At 41.2% G+C, this 22,421-nt stretch overlaps 2 protein-coding genes across 2 annotated transcripts; both read right to left on the reverse strand.

Moving 5' to 3' along the window:
• On the reverse strand, positions 1-6,828 carry LOC103987728 (uncharacterized). The gene is made up of 10 exons (XM_065187197.1): positions 6,739-6,828; positions 6,385-6,657; positions 5,881-6,270; positions 5,454-5,713; positions 4,958-5,004; positions 3,659-3,758; positions 3,504-3,592; positions 2,927-2,994; positions 2,776-2,855; positions 1-2,672 (listed from the first exon to the last, which is right to left on the reverse strand). The coding sequence occupies exon 10, from the start codon at positions 1,868-1,870 to the stop codon at positions 242-244; it is 1,629 nt and encodes a 542-aa protein (XP_065043269.1). The 5' UTR covers positions 1,871-2,672; positions 2,776-2,855; positions 2,927-2,994; positions 3,504-3,592; positions 3,659-3,758; positions 4,958-5,004; positions 5,454-5,713; positions 5,881-6,270; positions 6,385-6,657; positions 6,739-6,828; the 3' UTR covers positions 1-241.
• A 66-nt stretch (positions 6,829-6,894) lies between these two features.
• Positions 6,895-20,771, reverse strand: LOC103987730 (DNA mismatch repair protein MSH2). Its single transcript, XM_009406116.3, has 13 exons — positions 20,618-20,771; positions 20,484-20,533; positions 20,362-20,394; positions 17,245-18,318; positions 16,544-17,098; positions 16,359-16,469; positions 16,192-16,281; positions 16,029-16,100; positions 14,017-14,127; positions 12,507-12,633; positions 9,911-10,110; positions 8,837-8,989; positions 6,895-7,347 (listed from the first exon to the last, which is right to left on the reverse strand). The coding sequence occupies exons 1-13, from the start codon at positions 20,667-20,669 to the stop codon at positions 7,147-7,149; spliced, it is 2,829 nt and encodes a 942-aa protein (XP_009404391.2). The 5' UTR covers positions 20,670-20,771; the 3' UTR covers positions 6,895-7,146.
• Positions 20,772-22,421: the final 1,650 nt, after the last annotated feature.

A 22,421-nucleotide genomic window follows, 5' to 3' on the forward strand; every position in this document is an offset into this window, starting at 1 on the left:
TTTCACAGAATTTCGTAAACGAAAATGTATCAGTTCTTCGTTACAGGAAAACGCCAAACTTAAGTGAAGGAAAAATTACAAAGATACCATAAAAGAACTCATTCCGGGTTTTCGCGTCTACTTGTGGTCACCACACCATCATGCTATTGCAAAGGCAGGAATGTGCACGTTAATTGCCCGCTGCAGCGCATTGAAGCCTCCCCCGTCTTAATCTTTCCTGGGGCGACAAAGAAGACAAGCTTTAGACCGTAGTAGCAGAGTTAGGATTGGCATTGGTGTTCTGAAGCATTAGCTGCTGCTCGGCGGAGGAGGAGACGCCACCGCCACCGCCGCCGCTGCCTCCCTGTATGAGCTCGAGCTCTCTTTGTCGGAGCAGCAGCGCCATGCGGTCGTTCTCAAGGCGGAGGCGTTCGTTCTCCAGCTTCATGCGCTCCATCTCGCGTTCCTTGTTAGTGCTGAAGCGGAGCCATTTGAAGCGCTGGCGCTCCAGTTGGAAGGCCCGGCATTGGTACGCCACCCGCTGCTCCTCCAGCTCCGCTGCCTTCCTCTTCAGCCACTGCCGTTGCGGCTGCTCACCCCCGCCGGACATGGCCACCATCTCGGACCGCAACTGCTGCACGGAGCTGGATGGCGACGACAGCGTCAGTGAGAGCGGAGGGGAGGCTGACGTCTGAGACGCCGTCTTCCTGTGCTTCTTGGTGTCCTCGTCCTCCCCCACCTCGTCGTGCTTGTGTTGGTGGTGGTGCCCGAAGCGCTTATGGTTGTGTCCTTCCATGTCGTCGTCATCATCATCATCCTCGTCATCGTAGTCGTCATCGTCCTCGCTGTCCACATCATCGTCATCGTCCATATCTTCCGCCATTCCCTCCTCGTCGGCGACGATGGCGGCCCTGCTACCTCCTGCGACCTTCCTCGTGGACAGTGCCGTGTCAGCTCGGCCAGGCGGGTGGTGGAAGCAGTGCTGCTGCTGATCTGAGGAATGGGGCGGCGGCATCTGCGGAGGGGGAGGGGCGGCGCAGGCGGAGTAAGCTCCAGCGTTGTGGTAGGCGCACATCTCGCGGAAGAAGAGGTGCTTGGAGTTGAGGAGCTTGCGGGCTTCCTCCTTAGCCTTGGGGGAGAGGTCCATGGTCTCGAGGAGAGCCTGGTTCTCCACCACCCGGCAGGCCGTTCCCTTGCCAAGGAGGTCGTTCACCCGCTTGTATCGCTTGTTCAGGTCGTTGAACTTGTCCTCGCACTGCTGCGGCGACACGAAGAACCCCTTGTCCATCATTGCCCGCGACACCGACTTCCACTTCCCCTTCTTCTGCAGCAGCGCCGACGCCGATGCCGATGCCGCCGCCGCCGCCGCCGCCGCGGACGACGACTTCTTGCCCTTTGCAACCGAGCCCTGGGGTTGCTGCTGCTCCCCCTCCGCCCCACCGCCGTCGTCCCCCACGCGGTAGACCACCTGGATGAGGAGCCGGACCATACCGTCGGTCCACTTCATCCGCTGCCACGGAGAGGCCGACGGCGACGGGTGCGACATCCCTCCCCGCCGCACCTGGTCATCGACCTCGTCCCCGTATCTGGGCTCCTCCTCGGAACTCATGGCCGGCTGCTGTTTATCCCTGACGTGGCCAAACGGGGGCACGTACTGGGCGTGCCTCACGGGGTGCTGCTCGGCCTGGCGGTCGCCGTCACTGGCTGTCGGAGCCTGGAACGGCAGCATGTGGTGCGTCTGCTGGAGCTGGTGATGAAGCAGCGGCTGCTGTTGCTGCTGCATCTGTTGGTGAGGGTGGAGAGACATGTCCAGGCCTAGCAATCCTCCAGAGCCCATGCTGGTGGGCAGCATTCCCCCGGGCACGCCATTCCCTCCATCCATCTTCATCATTCACTTCCTACAAGTATCAATTACGACACTAATGCTCTCGCTGTTCTTCCCTTCGCTGCCCTACCTTTTCATGGGGCGGCCGCCGAGCCGGTAAAGCGCGCGAGACAACGAAACCCCGAGGGTCGCAAAGTCTCCGAAGCACCCAGGAGCGTGAAGATCATATAGCTCAGTTCTCTGAAAGGTGCGTCTACTGCTGCGTCACGACTTCTACTCCTACGTCGCAGCTCTTCGTTGGCGGACCGCAGAAATCACATAAAAGAAATGTCAGAAAACGAAAGGGAAACGGAGGATACCATGAGCAGAGCGCCGCCCGCTTCGATGGGCATCGCTCCCATGTCCTTCTGCGGGGCGTGGAGCTGTGAGTGCCGCCGGTTTTTGAGGTGGTAAAGTACGTACGTGGTTTTCGGAATCGGAGGGACGGGGAGGGATCACAACCTCGCATTCCATCGGTTTCAGTCGCATGTTTTCCAACTTCCTGTGGGTGAAGTTGGTGGACTCGGCTGCGTCTACCTCCGACAGCGAACAGACGGCCGTCATGTCCAATTGGCTCGAAGAAGTGACGGGCATCCCCCGTGCGAGGTCCAATGACATCCCGATTTCGGTGGTCCGTGGCGGAGAGCATGCAGCAAAAGGTCGTCTCGCAATAAGAAAGTTGGGGTCCAAGCAGCAATGCGTAACTCCTGTTACCCGAAACCGCCGCGGAAAAATGCCCATGGTTTTCCCTGCCCGCGGACTGTTTCGAAATCCACAGGTTTCTCGAGGCAGGGTTTTTTATTGGATCGATGGGATCGATCATATAACCCTAGGAAAAGCCACACACCGTATGCATATTTGTATATCCACACACGTCCTGGTGTTGAGATACTGACAGTGTAAACAGAACTAGAGTTTGGTTTGTGGCTTACTTGTCTCGGTGGAGCCGCCTGGTATCGTGCTGAGGCGAGAGAGACAACCATTCATTCCACTGAGGATTATTCCAGTCGATCTGGATGCATTGTAGGAGTGCATGAGAGTATGCCAACATGATGTGTTCATCCTAACCAAGTGTCGTATTACCTGGTGGTCATAATCTCGATGCAGATACATGTAGGGCCACGAAGGTTGAGTTGCAGATTCGGTTGCACCTAAAAGCAATTGAAATCAAGAGTGTCACTTCTCTAATGAGACATCAAGAGTGGTACTTTACCTGCAAATGTGCATATGCTTCACCTTATTTTTTGGATAATCAAGCAAAGTATTTGACCAGTATCAGCTATACTTATCCTCATCATTTGCGGGGAAGAAAAAGACAAAAGAAGCTGAACAAATGCGTAAGCTACAATTCTTTATTCTCACATATCTAGTAAAGAAATGGCAACAACTCACAAATCAAGTAAATCCCTCGGCCTCTCCTGTTGTAGCCAGATGAGCTCACAACATCCAACAGTTAGCAAATAGGTAAAATTAAACTAGTAGTTGTGTATGTAGTAGTATGTTCTTAAAAGGTCAACAGCAAGACAAGCACAGTTCAAAAACGCAAGCCTTTAGCAAACTTGGGCATGACCATCATATTTAGTGACTTCGAAAGGAAACAGCTAAAGTTATGCATATACTCAATGATTAAAAAGGAGATATGGATCGAAGTTAGACGCACCTAAGTGGACGCGGTAGATTTTGCCATTGTCCACCTGGTAGGTAAGAGTCAACTCGAGCAAGTTCCACAGTGATATCTTGGATTCCAACCTACGTTTACATTTTACATATTCATATAGGACACCTAAACTAAAATAAAGCGTATATGGAGAATACCAAGTTGTTTATTGAGAATAGTCATGCTGACAATCCGTTTGTCAGTGTCATCATTCCCTTCACCCTTCACGGTAGAATTCGCTGTCAACGCACGATGTTCCTGAGGGTGAAGTCGAATTCTTTTCATTTCCTTTGTTATAAAAAGTCAGAAAAAGACACCGAGAAACTAGAAAAGGACATACGATCATTAAGAGAACAACGTCGATGGCATATTTAATATGGTTTCAGAGGTTCCTATACCAACATCCTCTTTAGGTACATACAGCTCTGACTTCAGTACCAACATGCATGGTAACTATTAGTGGAGATAGAATACAAGAAATATTAACCCAAAGTACTTGAAAGTCATGATTATCACAGAGCAAAAGAGGTTGAAGATCTGGCTAATGCAACACACAAAAAATATGCTACAAAAGAAAAGGAACAAGTCGAATGACAAGATAGACACAACGCGTATGAAAATAGAAAACGGATGCATTCTTTCAGGTAATCAGTGAACACTATTTTCTGATGCAATAGCATGCTATTTTGCCCGTAAACAACAACCAGTAGGTATGGCATCCGTAAACAAATAGGGATGAAGATCACCAAAATCTATTGAATATCAATGGGAGAGATATATTAACAAATTAACTTTAGATTGTAACAAATTAAGTAGGTAGTATGGCATATACAACTAGCTTTTGCATGCTGATGTCTTGAAAAGAGCATGTAGATAGTGACCTTCAAAATTCAAACAGAAGGTAAAGGAATTAGCCACTAGCTGTGCAAAACCTGGGTAACAGGGCATCTTCAAGATTCACACAGAAGAAAACAATAAGAAGGAACAAGCAACTAGTGCCACAACTAGTAGCTGGCCAATTAGAACCATGAAATGCTAGAGATGACCTTTTATAGTCCGACTTAGACAACAATAAGAGTAACATGAGCCTTGGACTTAGCAACGGGGTTGTTGTCTTAACAGATCTTTGAGCAATCTATGCCAGTGTCTAGTCATGCTCACTCGGTAAGTGGTAAACCCCCCACAGAAGCAAGTTCTTGTGAACTCTAATGTATCTAAGACAACCAACCATATGGTTAATAGATCCAATGGTGAAAAATATATCTAATTCTAGGTTGAGCCATCAATGGGCCTACGCTATTGCTACTGATAAAATTAAAGCCATCGTTTTCCCAAAATAGGCAATGCTCTAGGAATTGGACAAGAATGGTCATTATCGATTAGCAGAATTCATACTCTAGAAGAAGAGTTAAATAGTTCTTTCAAATAGGTGCTGGAAACTAATGATCCCATCATACCTTCACTTTAGGTCCTTAGCTTTTAGGTAATCCACAGACTGCAATACCTGATGAAAGATGAGTAATCTTATCAGTTGGGCAGCAACACAAATCTTATCAACAAAAGTGTTATCATCCCCTTCCAACCAAAACACATTTCTCATGTGAAGGCCAAAAGTCAACTACCCAAATTTGGCAAGCATTAAACAACCCCAATTGTATTGCAAGTGAGAGGAATGCTATGAAACCTTGTTGTTGCTCATCCCCTACTAAAATAAGCAAGAAAGGGTATCAAAGGACTCTCTATTGTGAAGGTTCATCAATCAAAGTGAGATTTCTTTAATGTTTACATTCTCGTAGGGATCCATTACTTTTAGCCGATCATTTATGGGATGACACTCTATTATCAACTGTTCTGCTATGATGATAAAACTAGAACATTCTGCATTCCGTATGTGATTCTAAACCGTACATAATTATCAGCAGCATCCAACTGAAGGGGCATAAGGGCAGGTACCTGTCTACGGGTGAGCCTTTGGAAGGACGCTCCTAATTATTGTTCCATAGACTTTACAAGTGGAGAAGTGAGTGAGCCGCTTATTCTCTGAGCAACACCTAATCAGCAACAAAATTGAAGAAAAAGATATCAGCGGCAATTGGACAGTCAAACTGAGGAAGTGCAAGTGACTCTTAAATTTGGAAGCGTCGACGAAATTGCTGAGATGGCATCAAGCGGACGAGTGTTGTGATATGCCGGCGTGCAGATCGCATGATCGTCTGTGCAGCAAAAAGGAAAAGAACAAACCCGCAAAAGGGCATCAGATTCTTCTCTCGTTGTTTAAGGAGAAACACCAAGAACACACAGCGAGCATACATGCAGATCTTAAGAAAAAAATCAGGGCAAGAGGAGGCTAAGGTGGGGTGGTGGTGGATGGGAGACGAACCACATCGGACATCCTGATGAGGACCCCGAGCCTGGAGTTGTACTTGATGTTGAGGCGGTGGAAGTGGATTCGACCGACCCAGGGGTGTCCGGAGATGCTGCTGCTGCTGCTCTGCCTGGCGGGCCGGCTCCAAGATGTGCTTGATCTCGTCGCTGTAGGCGTTCACCGCGAACTCGGTGAGGAGGGTCTCCCCCATCTGCTTCTCGCAGAGTTGGGATCCGATGAAGCCCTCCGCCCCGATCATGAAGATCACCATGGGCCGGATGGGATTCCGCTGCAGATCCACCGTCCTCCCTCATCATCGCGATTCCCCTTCCAGCGACTTTCACCTCACCTCATCATCCCTCGCATCGCGGAAGACGGAAAAAGAGAGAAATCCGGAACGAAGTGCTGCAAGCAAGATCAAGGTAGGAGCGCGATTACCTCCTCTGGCTGACTTCCTTTCGTCAGGGAAAGAGAGGGAAGCCGGGCGGGATATCGAGCGTGCACCAGCACGAAGCGTACCTGTCTATTTGAACGCAATTGCTGGTGGGTCCCCAAGACTGTTATCAAGGTGAATGAACGACCCCTGAAAAGCTTAAGGGCCGACGTCACCCCTGGCAGGCCCTATAGTAACCCATGATGTCTTCCACTTCCTCGTTATAGGCCTCAGAAGTTGCACATACCATAATTGGCCTCCATCGGAGGAGATGTTGCGAGCGGGGCGAATGGCGATGGCGGAGATTAGAACGAACCGACAGGATAACCCCGATGTTTAGGTATCCAAAGCTCATGAACCTGTGTTGTAGAAGATATATGTCGAATAAGTTCTGTAATCTCGTTCCTGAGCAAGAAACAATGAATGCTGCAAAGCCCTACGAGATGATGATGGAAGGATGAATATTATTGAGCAATAAAATGCACATCTAAACTTCACAGCTTCGGTTCAAGCATCGATTCACTAACAGCAGGAACTATTTTTCCTGCATCCAAAATAAAGCTCTCGATGAGTAAATAGACAAACAAAAACAATAGTATGAAAATGATAGATTTTCATGGGCATCTGTATCGTGGGTCCAATATTTACATACTAAACCATATAAAAACGAGAAAAGAGAGGCAAAATTGGCCATGGCTGGTGATGACAAACAGCCTTTTACACGAGCCAAAAGCTTACCCCAAGAGAGACAAAAGGAAGCCAAGAATAGGAACATGATCTTTTTGCGCATTACTGCCAAAACATCCAAGTAAAACCACAACTCAAGATGCAATGCCTTGGGGTAGCCCTCAGAAGAACTGCCGAAGCCATGGAGAGTTGGCTGCATCTTTCTCCAGTTCATTCCTCAGTTTACAAACATGTTCCATGGCCTGTTTCAAGTCCATCTTATCTAAAGGCAAGGCAGAGAACTCCTCCAGAAAGCGATGAGCTCGAGCTGCACCACTAGACATGTCATCAGGATTACATACTCGCTTACGTTTACACCCGACCTGGAAATTAAAAAGAGATTGATCAGTATAAAAATTCAGTCACAACATGACACATTTATGCTAGCAGCATAATAGTATCATGTGGTAATTTTATTGATGACTCACTACGTATGCCAACAGGGAAAAGATCAACTTTGTTCTCTGTTTTGGGGTTCACTCAGATCAGATGAAATATTTTAAACATGAATGATGGGTCATGGAATACACTTATGAGAGACTGCTTTCACCATAGAACTAGATTCGGGAGTAGGTAGCTGATATTGTAAAAATTGGTCTAAATTGACTTGAAAGGAAACATTAACAAGATGGTCAAGAAATGCATTTATATTTATAGTCCATGGTTTCGGTTCATGAGTCAGCTGTCTGTAACTCAAGACTCAAAGTCACATGCCTAACTGGAAACTAATGTGCTCCACAAAGATAAGATTGAAAGGTCAAGCTCATGAATGTTGGAAGAGGTATATAGGTACATATATGTCAAGAAGGTGACTCTTTTTCTCTTGGGAGGGGATGAAGCTTCTCAAAGAAAAGCAACTCATACTGTAGTATAAAAAGCTATTTGAAGGGCGATCAGACAGTTGATACACTGTCGTCAAACAATTCAAAGAGAAGAAAGCTATTCAACGTGTTTGTGCAGTATTCGTAACTTGAAAAAAAAATTGATATTGAAAAAACAATGATATTCATTATCAATTTATATTGAAAGGTCTTGATTGTCATGATATTGAAAAAAAAATTTGATATTCATCATCAGATGTTGATGAGTGAAGCATTAAAAAATATGTTTACAACTTTTAACTTCCATGATCAAAAGAGCAGTTCCTTCACATAAATGCAATAGACAAGAGAATGAGCAATGTGAATAACGACACAATATTATGTCTCACAAAAGTAAAGTTGAGTCAAATTGAGTCAGATTCTTATCTTAGTCCTATTATGCACGTAGATTATGTTAAAAAAGTTCAAGTTGACAAGAACTAAATTTTTAGATCTGGATGTCAATGTAGGTAGATGTTCTAAGTTCATGAATTTTACTGCATTCGAATTGTTGCAATATGGTTTTATGGTCTTCCTGCATAAAAATGAACCTTACTGATACATAATAATAAAAAATATTGAAAAAGGTCCCTTTGGAATATAGTTTAGATCATTGAATCTCCCCATGCACGAGACACGTGGAGACTTATTCCAGAATGAGTCTGACCACAATCTCCAATCTTTCTTCAACTTTTTGCTAATTACTTTTTCTTCTTCTGGTTAATTTAATTATTCAACAAAACTTTTGCCATTTGCCTTGTTGCATGATCTTTTTATACTAATTGATGCGACTCACTGGTAAAGTTGGATTCTTACGGTTACACACTGACCTTATCTAATTCAACAAAATTAGGTAATGTGATATAAGAACATTGGTCAACGATCAGGAAACATGCAGGCTCATGCAATCAAAAGTACATGCTGTCAGTGAAAATTTCTTTCTGTGGCAAACCTCTTTCTCTGAACCATCACTAATGTTAGATGGCTGAGAAAAATCTTCCAGTTCCTCAGCTTTCCTTCTAGCAAGATTTACAACGTCTTCAGGAAAATTTGCAAGTTCTGCCACATGAATACCAAAACTTTGATCACAAGCACCAGGTTCAACCTGAAAAATTGGAAAAGTTCACAGAAGATAAACAAACAAAATTGAAAACAATCAACGACTAAATTCAGTATGATGGTAGATAAAAGTCATTTGAAATGATTTAAAATAAATAAATAATTGAGTCAATCTCCTCCCTTGAACTTATAATCAGCCATGATATGCAGAGGGCATCAAGGTACTTTTGAGTTTTGACTGTGGTCCTCAATGGGGAGGTAACTGCTCATAATTTCATCAATCAATTTAGAACCTTTTTCATAACAATTATATATCACACTGAGAATAAAATGGGTGGGTGATGCTTATAATAGGATGCATTATAGGCATGAACATGATATGTGATTCTTAACTCGTCAGAGTATAAACATGTTCATTCGTCATTCATTCTAACACCATAAGATATAGTTGAGATTTAGAAAAAGAGATTATAAAAGTAAGGGCCAAGGAATGATAATTAAACTCTATCCCCACTAGATAATCTAAAAGCAACTTGTGTTGCAGATCTAAAGCTTTAATGTGTGTCAAACCAAGTTATTGTCAAAGTTGAACACTAAATTCTTTCAAAAGTTCTGGATATATGGATATATGAGACCTATGGATAGAACAGAATTTACAAGTCAACTTAATGGACTTTAAACTAAAGATTTTTCTTGAGCTCATGCATCATTTGTCAGCTACAAGGACTCCTAAAATTTGTATAACCTAGATAAGTGTATGATTTTTTTTTTTAAATAAGTGTATTGATCAACTAACATGGGAGATGCTTCAACAATTTAAAAGTTTCTTAACATTATAGATCGAACATATCATGAACTAATGTACCAGAAAAATGATGAACATAGTTTTTAGCTATATATATTACCACAGAAAGATAGAAAGTATCTTCATTGCTTGATATTAAACCACTGCAAGCTAATCATTCACCTTGTACATCATAGTCAACTTCCGACTTGATGGATCTATGTGCGCTCCAACATGATAATTTGCTACTCCAACGGAGGACAGATTTGGACAATCATGAGCATTTGCATGAGCTAGTGATGTGAGTTCATGGAAGTGAGTTGCAAACAGAGTTGGCGCCCTAGTAACCTCCACAAGATGCTCACAAATAGCCCAAGCCAAGCCTGAATTAAGATTAACTAAATCAAGACAAATCCAGAGAGAATCCAAGGATCAAATGTTACATTTCGTAAAACCAGTCTCTGAATTTCATGCAAATCTTCAGCTCCAGTATGACATGATGTGATAAACATGAATGGAAGAACATACCATGGCAAAGATAATGATCAAACTTGTCCCCTAAAGCAGTATAAATTTAGCAATTTGAAGGGATAAATATCACATTATCATAAACAAGAGAAACAAACAGACAAATGTCTTTCCTTCACATTAACTAAAAAGGCAATCCATTGTAGCCCCAACTCCCAAGAATTTTTGACTTGACACAAAGTAGTCAATTTCAGCCCATCTTGAGTTTTGAGCTTTAGGTTAATAAATTATTGCTGCAAATTTGCTGTCCCAGAATTAAATATCATACAAATCAAAATGTGAGTAGTTCACTGGTCTGCTAATGTTGACTTGGAATGACACTTTAATATGGACTATTGTATTCCCAAATAACTTGACAATTCACATGATCATGTCTAGGACTCAAATATTGCATTTAAAAATTTGTGGAGTCATAGATGATGGATAGTACAATAACTATTCTATCAACTTCAGTAAAGACGAGGGAACTAAAGCGTGTAATCTGTGTAACAATTCCTGACAGTAGCCGTGCTACAGCCATAGTTCAACTTTAGAAAACCTACCTAAAAGGTTGGCTCCAAGAAGAGACAACTATGGAGACCATGGTCTTAGTTTTCCTCCGCACACGTCATATGATGGTCACATGTCAACAAGATACAGCATGGATATGTGACAATCAACACATGCCAACACACTAATGGTATGATAGACTCCAATGCCAATACATGTAGACATGGTGCCACTGTATTGGAAGTTGGAACTCTCCAAAACTACATGACAGATACTCCCAACCGATATGGTAGGATGATGGCACTTGGGAGATTATGTACCAAAGTTAGTTTTATGTTAGGCAGGGACTTCAACTTGATTTATCTCAGCACCCATGCATGGTTACGGAATCACCCATACATGCAGAGTTGATGATAGGATCATTTGGGAACTTTTATATCCTTTATGCTCAATTTGCTATCAACTAGGCTTTTATATCCAGCAGCTTGATTATACTGTGCTCTAAAAACATCAGATTTGACCTCATTAGTGTTTGGGTATCTTTAAGCTATCATAGGTTATCTTGGGTTCATTTACGTCAACCAAGCATGCAATCACATTGACGTACAAAGAAAAGAATTGAAGATCAAGAAATAGAAATGTGATTTCAAATGTCAAGTTGGTGCACCAAGCAGCATTAAATAGGTGCATGATAGGAAGCAACAAGATCAGAGGAACCTTGAAACTTTTGGCATCCAAGAGAAACCTGAAATTTCAGAGCAAACTTTTGAGTTCCTGAATGTCCTTTTTTCTTTTGAAGTTGTATATCAAGCTTGGGATATAAGATCTTTAGGGCAAGGGTCACCATTTTGGGTACTGGACCTGTTTCGGTGACCTAGTCAAACCGATACATACCGATAAGTACTGTATGGACCGTCATTTCAAAGAGGAAGAAAAAGAAGGATAAGAGGAAGGGAGGGTTGAGGAAGAGAAGGAAGGAGAGGAAGTGGAGGAAGAAGAGGAAGCAGTAGAGAAGGCAGAAGAAGAAGAAATAAGAGAAAGAGAAGAGGTGGAAGTATACCTAGGAGATAGACACTAGCAAGATGAAAGAAGAGGCAACAGTGGAGCACCACAAGAAGATGGCAGCAGCAAGAACTTGCCAAGCAATGACAACGACAGTAGCATTGCAAGAAGAGGGCTCATGAGTTGCTATTTAAGGTTTTTTTCTTTTTTAATACTATAATGGACGGGCCCCACTGCTATTTTAGGCTTCTTTTTTATTTTTCCCTAAGTTGGATCAGACCACCCGAAACGAAGGTGGTCTGTACTGGTCCACATCCAGACCAATAAGTAACGCCCAAGTCCACATACCAGTCTTCGTACGAACCAATACATAACACTCATTTTGTACCCTTTCAGGCGATACAACAATCACTGTGATAATATGACATAGTGCTTTTAAAAATTGACAACTACACACGAGTAAACAATGTATTGACACATTAATCAACTAAGAATGTTGCATAACATATGAGTAAACATTAATCAACTTCATCACTTGGTTAGCCCCATGATTGAAAATTAGTGCCAAATACATCCATTCACATACAATGAATGATTGCTATGAAAACGCAATAGAACTCCAAAAACAACAAGAAAGAAAAAAAAGAAGAAGGGGAAATGTAAATATCAACTCAACCAATACAAGAAAATGATAAACGGGCAGAATAAGCAACAGATAATGATATAATATAGTAAAGATGAGATAAAGAAACGGACAAACCAAATCCATCGTAAGTTGATGTTCCACGGCCTAACTCATCAATAATTATTAGTGACTTCTCAGATGCGCCCTTTAAGATTGAAGCAGTCTCCAGCATTTCTTGCATGAAGGTGGAAACGCCACGAAGCTGCAAAACCAACACAAACTTTCAATATTTGAAAGAAAAAAATATATCTGAAGCACCACCTATTAGTCATAATCATAACCTTAACTGTAAGATCCCACAAGGGATATGAGCTATGGTGTACATACTACATACTATATGTCATCATGCACACTTAATATGTGAAGTGCCTTGTGAGCACTCTAATTAACAGCAAATAATGACAAATATGGCAGTTGAGTATAATAAGTTAGTGGTGTATAGGCCATGCTCTGACCTAATGTGCATCCAAATGAACATTAATCACAGGAGAGATGGAGCACTAAAGATGATGGCATTAGCATGCTTAGAGTGATGGCCTCTCTGGAATCACTACATCACCATTAGGGTTCCCTGGTGATTCAATATGCAATAGTGAGGACACTGGGGGCATAAATTGTGAAGATTGTGGTAATCCCAATCAGTCTCATGTGATTGTAGGTTATGATGTAAATAGTATATTAATGATTATTCAGTCTTGAAAAATACTTCCAAGTGCTTCTTTTTGAAACAAGATCCATGTAATTTCATGCATGAATCATGATGTTAACTAAAGCCAATAGACAGCTCTGAAACCCTTGGTTCATAGTTTATACCACAGATGTTTTAGAATGTTAAGCATGTTTTATTGAAACACATTGGAAGATGGAGCAAAGAAATTGAATTGTACTATTGGAACTTGGTGTAAACAGATATGGAGAGAAATTGCAATTGTATTCATTTTATAAACTTAAAATTGGCTGATTACCTTAGTCCTAATACACCAACAAATAACTTTTCCACAACTCATTACCCTAAGCTTTTGGAATGTTCCTTATACTAATTCCTTCTGATTGTGATAAGAAAAAGTAACATATGTATCATTTCATAACAACTCATAACTCCTACCCCTTAACAAGCCATATAAGAGCCAAACATAGTCCCAACAATTTTGTACATACTATCACTGCTCAATTCTCAAAAAAAAAACACAATAGGCATTAAAAGGATTCTACCGATACTCATCCACCTAGAATATTTGGCTCAATCCAGAGCATAAGTCCAGATGAATTCAATTTGTATATTTTGGGAAAATAAACAATGTCAGATTCATCGAAATCCTAAAGTCTACCATTTAATACATCAATTACTATTAGTAATTTAATATGTTCATTAGTTGTCAGTCGGTGACTGATTCTTTTACTCAAAAGTTGACTGTTAAGTTCCATCTTAATTCTTATAGAATCAGCTCCAAAATCTACAGTGAAGTCAATATACGGTTCTCAGTTGCCAGAACTTACATCATATGCTCATACTTCATATATTTATCAGGAATTCTGCTTTTCTGCACATAAGACTAAGAACTTTAAGGATTTGTAACAAACTTACCTGGCAATCACCAGCCCCAACACGAGCAAAGATACAATCACGTATGCTTATGGTTGCCCTCTCACATGGAACAAAGCAACCAACTTGTGCCATCAATACATTGACACCAACCTGGATATTGACAAGTTGAAGAAAAGAGTGCAAACATCAGATGCATTTCAAGTTTATGTACAACAAGAACTCATAAGGACTTTATAAATTTGTATATAAGAAAATGTGTTACGTCAAATTCATAACTGAAAAGGAAGTTATTCTTGATATCAAAAACTTGTCATTGGGTAAGACAGCCATGAATATAATCCACCCTCTCAAGTACAATTAAGAAAACCATTAGTTCAGTGAAGTACATACAATCTAAAATACAAAGGACTCAAAAAAGGAATATCCTTATTAATGAAATTTACAGAGAATTCCAGCACACGAGATCTTTTTTAGAAAGAACATTACTAATGATTATCTAAATTCCACAATTGAAAGGCTTCAAGTAGCCTTTTAGGATGTTTTTGAAGGAAGATCAGGAAAGATGACAGGAAAAATAAACTCAATAAAATGGTGAAATAATGTAGGAAAAAGTTAATGAAGCCTGTTGTACAAGAGAAAAGGTATGAAAGAAAACATGTTCATATGACTGGTGAGGATTGGGATTTTTCCACATGACGATTAAAAAGAAAAGTTGGAAAGTCAAACAAAATCCCAACTATTGAAAACTGATACACTATTTTAAATTTAAAAATAAGAATCATCACAGGTCAGTATGGCTTGAAATGTACCAATGACAAGAAGGTACTAGCACATGACATTATAACAAATGTCAGTTCGGCTGGCATATGGCTTGGCCAATTTTTGGCTTGCGCCAACCAGTTTGACATGAGATGGCATCATACCAAAAAAGGTGCTGCCACACACCCAAACCACGATACAAGAGATTGGTTTTTGGCTTGTTCTGACCAGTATGTAGCTTTTGTTTCCTTTAAAACAAAAGCTGCATAGATAAAGGACTATTGTTCCACTCCTAAAATATTTAGATGGTAATTAGCATTAGGTATATTCAATTTTGTGTCTTTTTTTTTCTGTGGGGAACTTTATGAGGTAGGTGGCCTTTTTTCTCTATGATATCCCAACTGTGAAATTCTCAATCAAGCATTTTGTGAACAACTATTCCGAAAGAAAGTTGCTCGTAGAGGCCAGCCACAAAGATTTTTGGTTTAAAGAGGGATTCAGGAGCCTCTCCATATAGGAGCAAAAGGTATTTATTACTGTCAAAAGTCGAAGAAGACAAACAGAATGGTCTAATGGGTCCATCTAAGCTAATTTTCCAACCAATGTAATGCTAAACAATACAAAGAGCTGATGCATCTATTTCATGTTCAAGGTTACAGAGTGCTAATGCCAGACTTTGCATGCATGACAAGGAAAAAATTTGATTACAGACAGACACCAATCACCAATTAGCCAATACATCTACTTCACATTTTGTGAACACCTATTCCGAAAGAAAGTTGCTTGTAGAGGCCAAGAAAGTTGCTCGTAGAGGCCAGCCACAGAGATTTTTGTTTTAAAGAGGGATTCAGGAGCTTCTCCATAAAGGAGCAAAAGTTATTTATTACAGACAGACACAAATCACCGATTAGCCAATACATCTACTTCATAGTTGTTACTGCTCAACTGATGACACTGAATGGTGTCTTAAATCTAATTAATTCATATGTTCTATCTGACCCATAATCACACTTTTAGCATCCAACATTCCAAAAAGTACTTGCATTGTAATGTCAAAAACATCCAAGAATATTGCAATTATCCTAGACAATGCTAGGATTACATTTTTCACATCCGTGGCTTCAGATTCCATACTACCTGATGTAGATCAGTCATGTAAGATGTAATTTTAAGCTTGAAAAGCAACCATTAAGGTTGTTGACTCAGCTAAAGATAAACTGGTCCAACACATGAAAAAGTTGTAAATGCATTCCACCAATTCTAATAATGATTATGGCAGCAAAATGTCATACCTGCCGTATAAATGTTGATTTACCACCCATATTAGGTCCTGTTATGATCTGAAACCAGCTCTTTCCACGGACCTACATATAACAAACCAGAGAAAATAGAGTTATGAGAAAAATCAATTAATAAATTGGGTAAGGATATTCTGCAGGTATATGGAGCGCTTACGAGTTTACAATCATTAGGAATGAAATTCACACCATCCTGAGCCTCCACACAAGGATGTCTGCTTCCTTCTAGTATAATATCCCCTTGATCCTGCAGGTATGTTATAACAATATCATCACATGTCCCTTTTAAGGGACATAAACAGAATCAGAGCAAAAATGTCTCACCGAGGGAGTAATATCCGGTCTAACATATGGAATAGGACAACTGGTTGCCAAATCAGCAAAGCTCAGCAGAACATCTATCTCAGCTAGAATTGCTGCAACAGCTTCAAATACCTTTCAAAAAAGGTCAAACAATTCAAACTGCGATACTTTACTTATGATAAACTTTGAAATATCAGCTTAAGTACCTCAGAAAAAGTAGCTGAAGTATCAACTACTCGAGCAACAATCCCTTTCTGGCAACTCGTGTAATCACTCAGTAATTTTTGGTACTGATCTCCCAACTTCTTTAACTTGGAATTTGTAAATTTTATACCATCCTTCCGTGTTTCTAGGACAATATAATGGTTAGTAAGCTTTTTTCTTACCTTTTGTTCCTCTTTCTTTGTGATCCTAAAAGCATGTCCAAACTGTGTTCCTTTCTCCAACTTCAATGCCTTATCAAGAGAAAGATCAAGATCATTTGCTGCTTGTTTATGCAAGTCAGTTATTTGTTGTTCTATGGCAGTGAGCTCATTCTTCAGTGCAGCTAAGTTTGGATCATAACCAGGTGATATCATGTATTCGCCATTCTCAAGTTGATCAAGATCAACAGAGACTTCAACAAGAGCAATGAACTTATTTAGCCTTTCCTCATCCATCCAAAAATTTAAGGGCTCTGAATACCTTTTCCTTATCAGTGATGAAAATTGTCCTTCATAATGCTCCAGCACATCTCGGATGTATGGCAGTCTGATGCTTGACTAGTCATGGAAGACAATTTGACACAAGAGATAGTTATATAATAGATACAAACCGAAAAGTAAATAAAAAATAGTAGAGCCAATAACCAAATATTCATCTTAAATAGGGTATTTTCAAAGAAATCAAAGGCATGATAAATATTTACCTGATACAATTTTATGACTGGTGGCAAATTAGCTGTTTTTTTCTTCAGAGCATGTGTCAATCGTTCAATATCTGAAATTCTCTTCAGATGTTGCCTTAACCCTTGGCGAAGCTCTGCATCCTCCACAAATGCCTGAACCAAATCTAACCTATGAATGATCTCATGTACATCAAGCAATGGTTGCTTGAGCCACCTATTAAGCAACCGTTTGCCCATGCCAGCAGTACATGTTCTATTCATCAGACCAAACAAACTAAAGTTTTTATTTAAATCTGTTTTGCTCTCAAGGACATTTAGTGCTCTCACGGCAGCATAATCTAATCTCATGTAATTATCTAAATTGTACTTTTCAATGGTAAAGTTTCCATAGTTGCTATCATCTGCAAGCAATTCCACATAGGATATCAATGCCCCTAGGGCACCCAGTGCATAATCAAATCCAGAAAGCAAATCTCGAACAGGTTCAACTGACCCTCTGATGATCCTACCAAGATCCTGCACCAAATCTCTTGACTTGAACTCAGATTTCTTTCTCTCTGTAAGAAGAACATTACATCTGGACAGTGAATTATAAAGAGGTTTAAGTTCTGTTGATCTTCCACATTCCACGGGTAAAAGGCATTCCTTACAACCAAGAGCAATCAAAACTGATTCAGTATTTGTAAATTGGCTATCATCAAGGAACTCAACTGTACCGAGTTTCCTTTTGGTCATATCCACAAAACCTAGTCCCACAGTGCACTGATTTTCACGGAAGACAGGAAACAATGCAACTGTAACTGGGGAATCCTGCATGTCATTGTTGGCAAACAAAATATCTTCAAAACTACCAACATTTCCAGGTGTTCCTGTTTTCGTCAAATTCCAGTTTGATCCACTTCCTTCATATAGCTCTAATGTGTGATCTGTCCTCTCCAGCAAAAGATCACGAGCAATAGCCTCAAACATGTTTTTATTTACACTAACACTAGAAATTCCCTCTGAACCACTACCTAATTGTCTCAAAGCAGTAGTTGTGTGGTAATATGTCCTTGCAATAAATGTAGCATTTTCACCATGAACAGTATAATAATCCTGGTAAAGTACAGCTCAAAAATTAAAGGTGGAGTTATAACAAATCTTCTGACAAAATAATCTAAATAGCTCAAGTAGTTCCGAAATAGTACACTAGATTCCTATGCCAATATAAAATGCACACGTAGTAATATGTGAGACTTGGTTGACAAACTAGAGAATCTTGTATCATTTGTGAGTACAAAAATTATATATATAATATTATATATTATTATTATATATAATATATTATATGTATATTATATATATACATATATATATATATATATTATATATCCATCAACACCATCCAAGACAGTTATACAACATGATGCATGACACAAAGTAAAGAAGGTTCCATTGGAGTCTGAATAAAGTTTTTTAACTGGCTGCCAATTTGACATTAAGGTTGATGCTTATTTAGAATAAAGCAAAGATATTTAAGTGCCATGTTGAGGTAAACCAAGCATAGACTGATATGACACATATGCCCTAACCGAATGTGGTTAAGACCAAATCTGAGATCCAAGACACAAAGGTGGCCTTTGTTAAGTGTATGATACGATTCACACAGGGCTTGTGGTCAATATGAATGATTCCTTGGATTACCAAACAACAATATGAAAGATTTTGTTTTCCTAGTTCTCTTCTTCCCTTGAAGTGGAATTTAAATAATTCCTTATTGCCTCAGATACCAATGGGTTGAAACATCAATTAATACCTTTGTTTGTCATGCCTCACCCTCCATTACAAGTTTTTGTCCATGCTGATGATTGTGGCTCACTCCACTAGTCAACTTGAGGAAGAATTTATCGAAGTGGTAACTAATAAGGGATGAACATCAAGCATTCCATTGATCAAATCAGGGTCAATCTTCCTGATTTATCAAGTATCTTATCTCCTTCAGGTTGTCTTGATTTGGTACCGTTACATCAGAGAAACTAAATGAATTCTTTCAATACAGTAGTTGATAACTTGACAATGGTATAACATGTATGGGAATAAACAGTAGCTGTGTATGAAGTCAACCATTGTTTAAGGACCTAAGTTTCCTTGTACATGAAGATAACACTGTGATTAAGGGTTGCCTTCAATCTATGCAACACATATCAAGTGGTCTGATGACTTCTATGGCAGTGAGTGAGACTTGAAAAACACAAAAGTCCTAACCTGTTATAAAGTTGATGCCATGGTTTTAGTAATGTTGAACTAGTTGGTTTCATCATTGAAATACTAATTTCCACCTGTACCCCAATCTGTTCAACCCTCTCTCTCTCTCTCTCTCTCTCTCTCTCTCTCTCTCTTCTTGAATGTGTATGCTAGCTTAGTTGGTAAAGACTTTAACAGTTTATAGCAATAGATCGAATCTCGCATTCGCTATTTACCCTTTAAAAAAAAAAGTTGTTGAAGAGTAATGATATGGAATATAAAATGTCGTCACACGTACTAACTAAAGAGGTATATTGGTAAATTGATGATGAATGAAAGTTTCTAAGTAATCCTTTGGTATTTTAAAGATAGGAAAAACTATGCTCCATTTATGCACTTACCTGATTGGACAGTCCGATCATGGTGTTTTGTCCATAGACATTTACATTTTGCTAAAAATTAATCCAGATATATGGTGTCTACTATTCATTCAGGTTTCAAGGTGTGACCAGATAGACTTATTTGCACATGAGAAAGTGTGACTTCCATCCATGTAGTAAGAGAATGAAAGTGGTATGGAGACTTCGCATTATTATCACAGAGAAACATGTCAAGTTTATTTTCAGATGTTCCTTGCTGTGTCACTTACTGTTACATGAAAATAGTGGCTACAAAAGATACTAAATAAAGCACTAGAAGAGAGCGTTATCTGAATCCAACAAATTGCAAAAACAATTGGCTAAGGCAAGGTCCACACAACAAGTAACGAGAAGAGCATAGCAATGAGGAGTAAGAACTCGTCAAAACAGGAAACAAGTTAAAGCTCGCGATTTGGAAGGAACAGCCTCCAGATGTCTCATCCCTGAGTGAAAAGATGTAAAGGCTCATGTTGTTCGAATAGGCAAACGAACTCACCCGGCGATCAAAGAAGCGCACGGCCCTGGGATCCTACAAGAACAAGAACCGGCCCATGTTCAGTTGGCTAATAGGGTTTAGCAAAAAAGCCAGATGAAGGACAACAAGGCAAGAAAGCGTACAGCGGGAAGGGCTTTGAAGAAAGATATGAAACCCTGCGCCTGCCTGGCATCTGAAGCCCGAGAACCAATAAACCATCAAAAGCAAAGAAGAAAGAGGATGAAAGGGGGATCAAGAACCCGCAGAAAAGAAATACCTAATTTGAGCTCGGGCAATTTGTTGGCTGCCGGCGAATCGCTAGCCGTCATTTTTCTCTGGCAAAGAAGCGAGCAGTTTGGGGGCACAGAGAAGCGGGGCGGGGGGTGGTGGTTTCCTCAGGCCGTCATTGGCAACATATATCTAGCAATCGACGAGGCACCGATGGGAAATCGCGCTGTGGCGGGAAAGCTTGGCGGAGAGGGGACGAGAGAGATGGCATTGGGATTCGCGTTGAGTCCGGCCCGTCCGAGGCGGCCAGGCTTTTAATGGGCCATTTCGAAAGTCCGTGGGCCGAGGCCAGAATGGGCTGCTTTGCCGGGCTAGCAAAGAAGAACCTGAAACTATGTAGTGGCAAACTTGCAATATACAGATAAACTAATATGGATTATTACTGGATTGTGATTTTTATTTTTATTTTTCCATAAATGGATAAGTGGTAATACGATAAAGTCTTTACGAGCTAACCTAACTCACACGTTCAAGATTTAAATTCTGATAAATCCTTATATACATTGTGATCGGATTAATATTTTAGATATAAAAATTTATCGAATGAATTTTCAAACCATCCATCGTGATAAATGAGTCTAATACATCGCTGTTTCGGATTGATGGTGAAAACAAACAAATAGAATATACAAGGAATAGATATTGATCGTCGACGAGAGAGTAGTCATAATACAAACCCAAAGGCTTCAAACGTATCCATCATGCATTAATCGCTCCATAATAAAAGACATGCCGTGCCGTGCCGTCCCGGTTATGCATGTGTGTGTAACGTAGAATACACCTACAGAGTTCCCAATGCCAACACGAACGTGAAGAAACTTGTACGTGTGCTTCTCTTTCTTCTTGCTTTGGCAGGGATTGCACGGACTCGGCAGGTTGGAGTTCCAAGTTGCCAAGGTAGCATACACACAGACAAGCAATGAAGAAAGCGTGCAGGTTGAAGCGATTATTCGTATCATGCGAGCTTAATGAACACTTCCAGCTTCAAAGAATGGGATCAACCAACAAGATGTCGATCGCTCACCACCTACAGGGACATCATCGCTCAGTGGTGCAACGGGTTCGGCCCGGTGGGGACGACTCGCTTCTCCGCACCGTACCGAGAGTCGATCTCGTCGCCACCGGGTTGGTCCGCGGATGAATGCGTAGTTTGCTTGCGATGATGGTGGTGAGGGCGGTGACGGTGGTGATGGCGATAATGGCTGGTGTGGGTGAACGCCGAGGGATCGAACTTATAAGACACCAGCAGCTTCCGGGGGACTGACGAGGGACTGATCCGCCGCCTGGACCTCAGATGGCTCCACCCGTGAATCAAGAACAAGAGGATGGTGAGCCAGAGGAGCCCGATAAGGGCAGACCTCCTCAAGGCCATGGAGGAGGGGGTGAAGGGTGGAGGAGAGGGGGACAAGTCATGGATAACGAGATCTAGAGAGAAGGGTTCCTGTGTGTGACAGCTTGACCTGGGTAGTCCGGAGCGAGAGGTATATGAACTCGGGAGCTGCATTTGCTTACTCGTGACTCCATCAATTGGGTTTCTTTAAATGCGTTCGAGTCTTTTGGGGCCTCAGAACGCGGGGAGTCGGGAAGCAGGAGCTACACATTGGTCGTCCCTTCTGCCACCGAGCTTCCTTGACGTTGAAGAAAGACAGCGGAGCGTAGTCATCGGTCGAGCCTCGACACATGCTTACTGATGGGGCAACCATGGCTTGAGAGAGAGAGAGGGAGAGAAGTTGGTCGGTCGACTACCGGGTAGAGGTGCGGGATCTCAGGCTGTGATGTCAGTGCATTGGGGT

This window comes from Musa acuminata, chromosome BXJ1-6 (genome assembly GCF_036884655.1).
Source record: "Musa acuminata AAA Group cultivar baxijiao chromosome BXJ1-6, Cavendish_Baxijiao_AAA, whole genome shotgun sequence".
Lineage (NCBI taxonomy): Eukaryota > Viridiplantae > Streptophyta > Magnoliopsida > Zingiberales > Musaceae > Musa > Musa acuminata.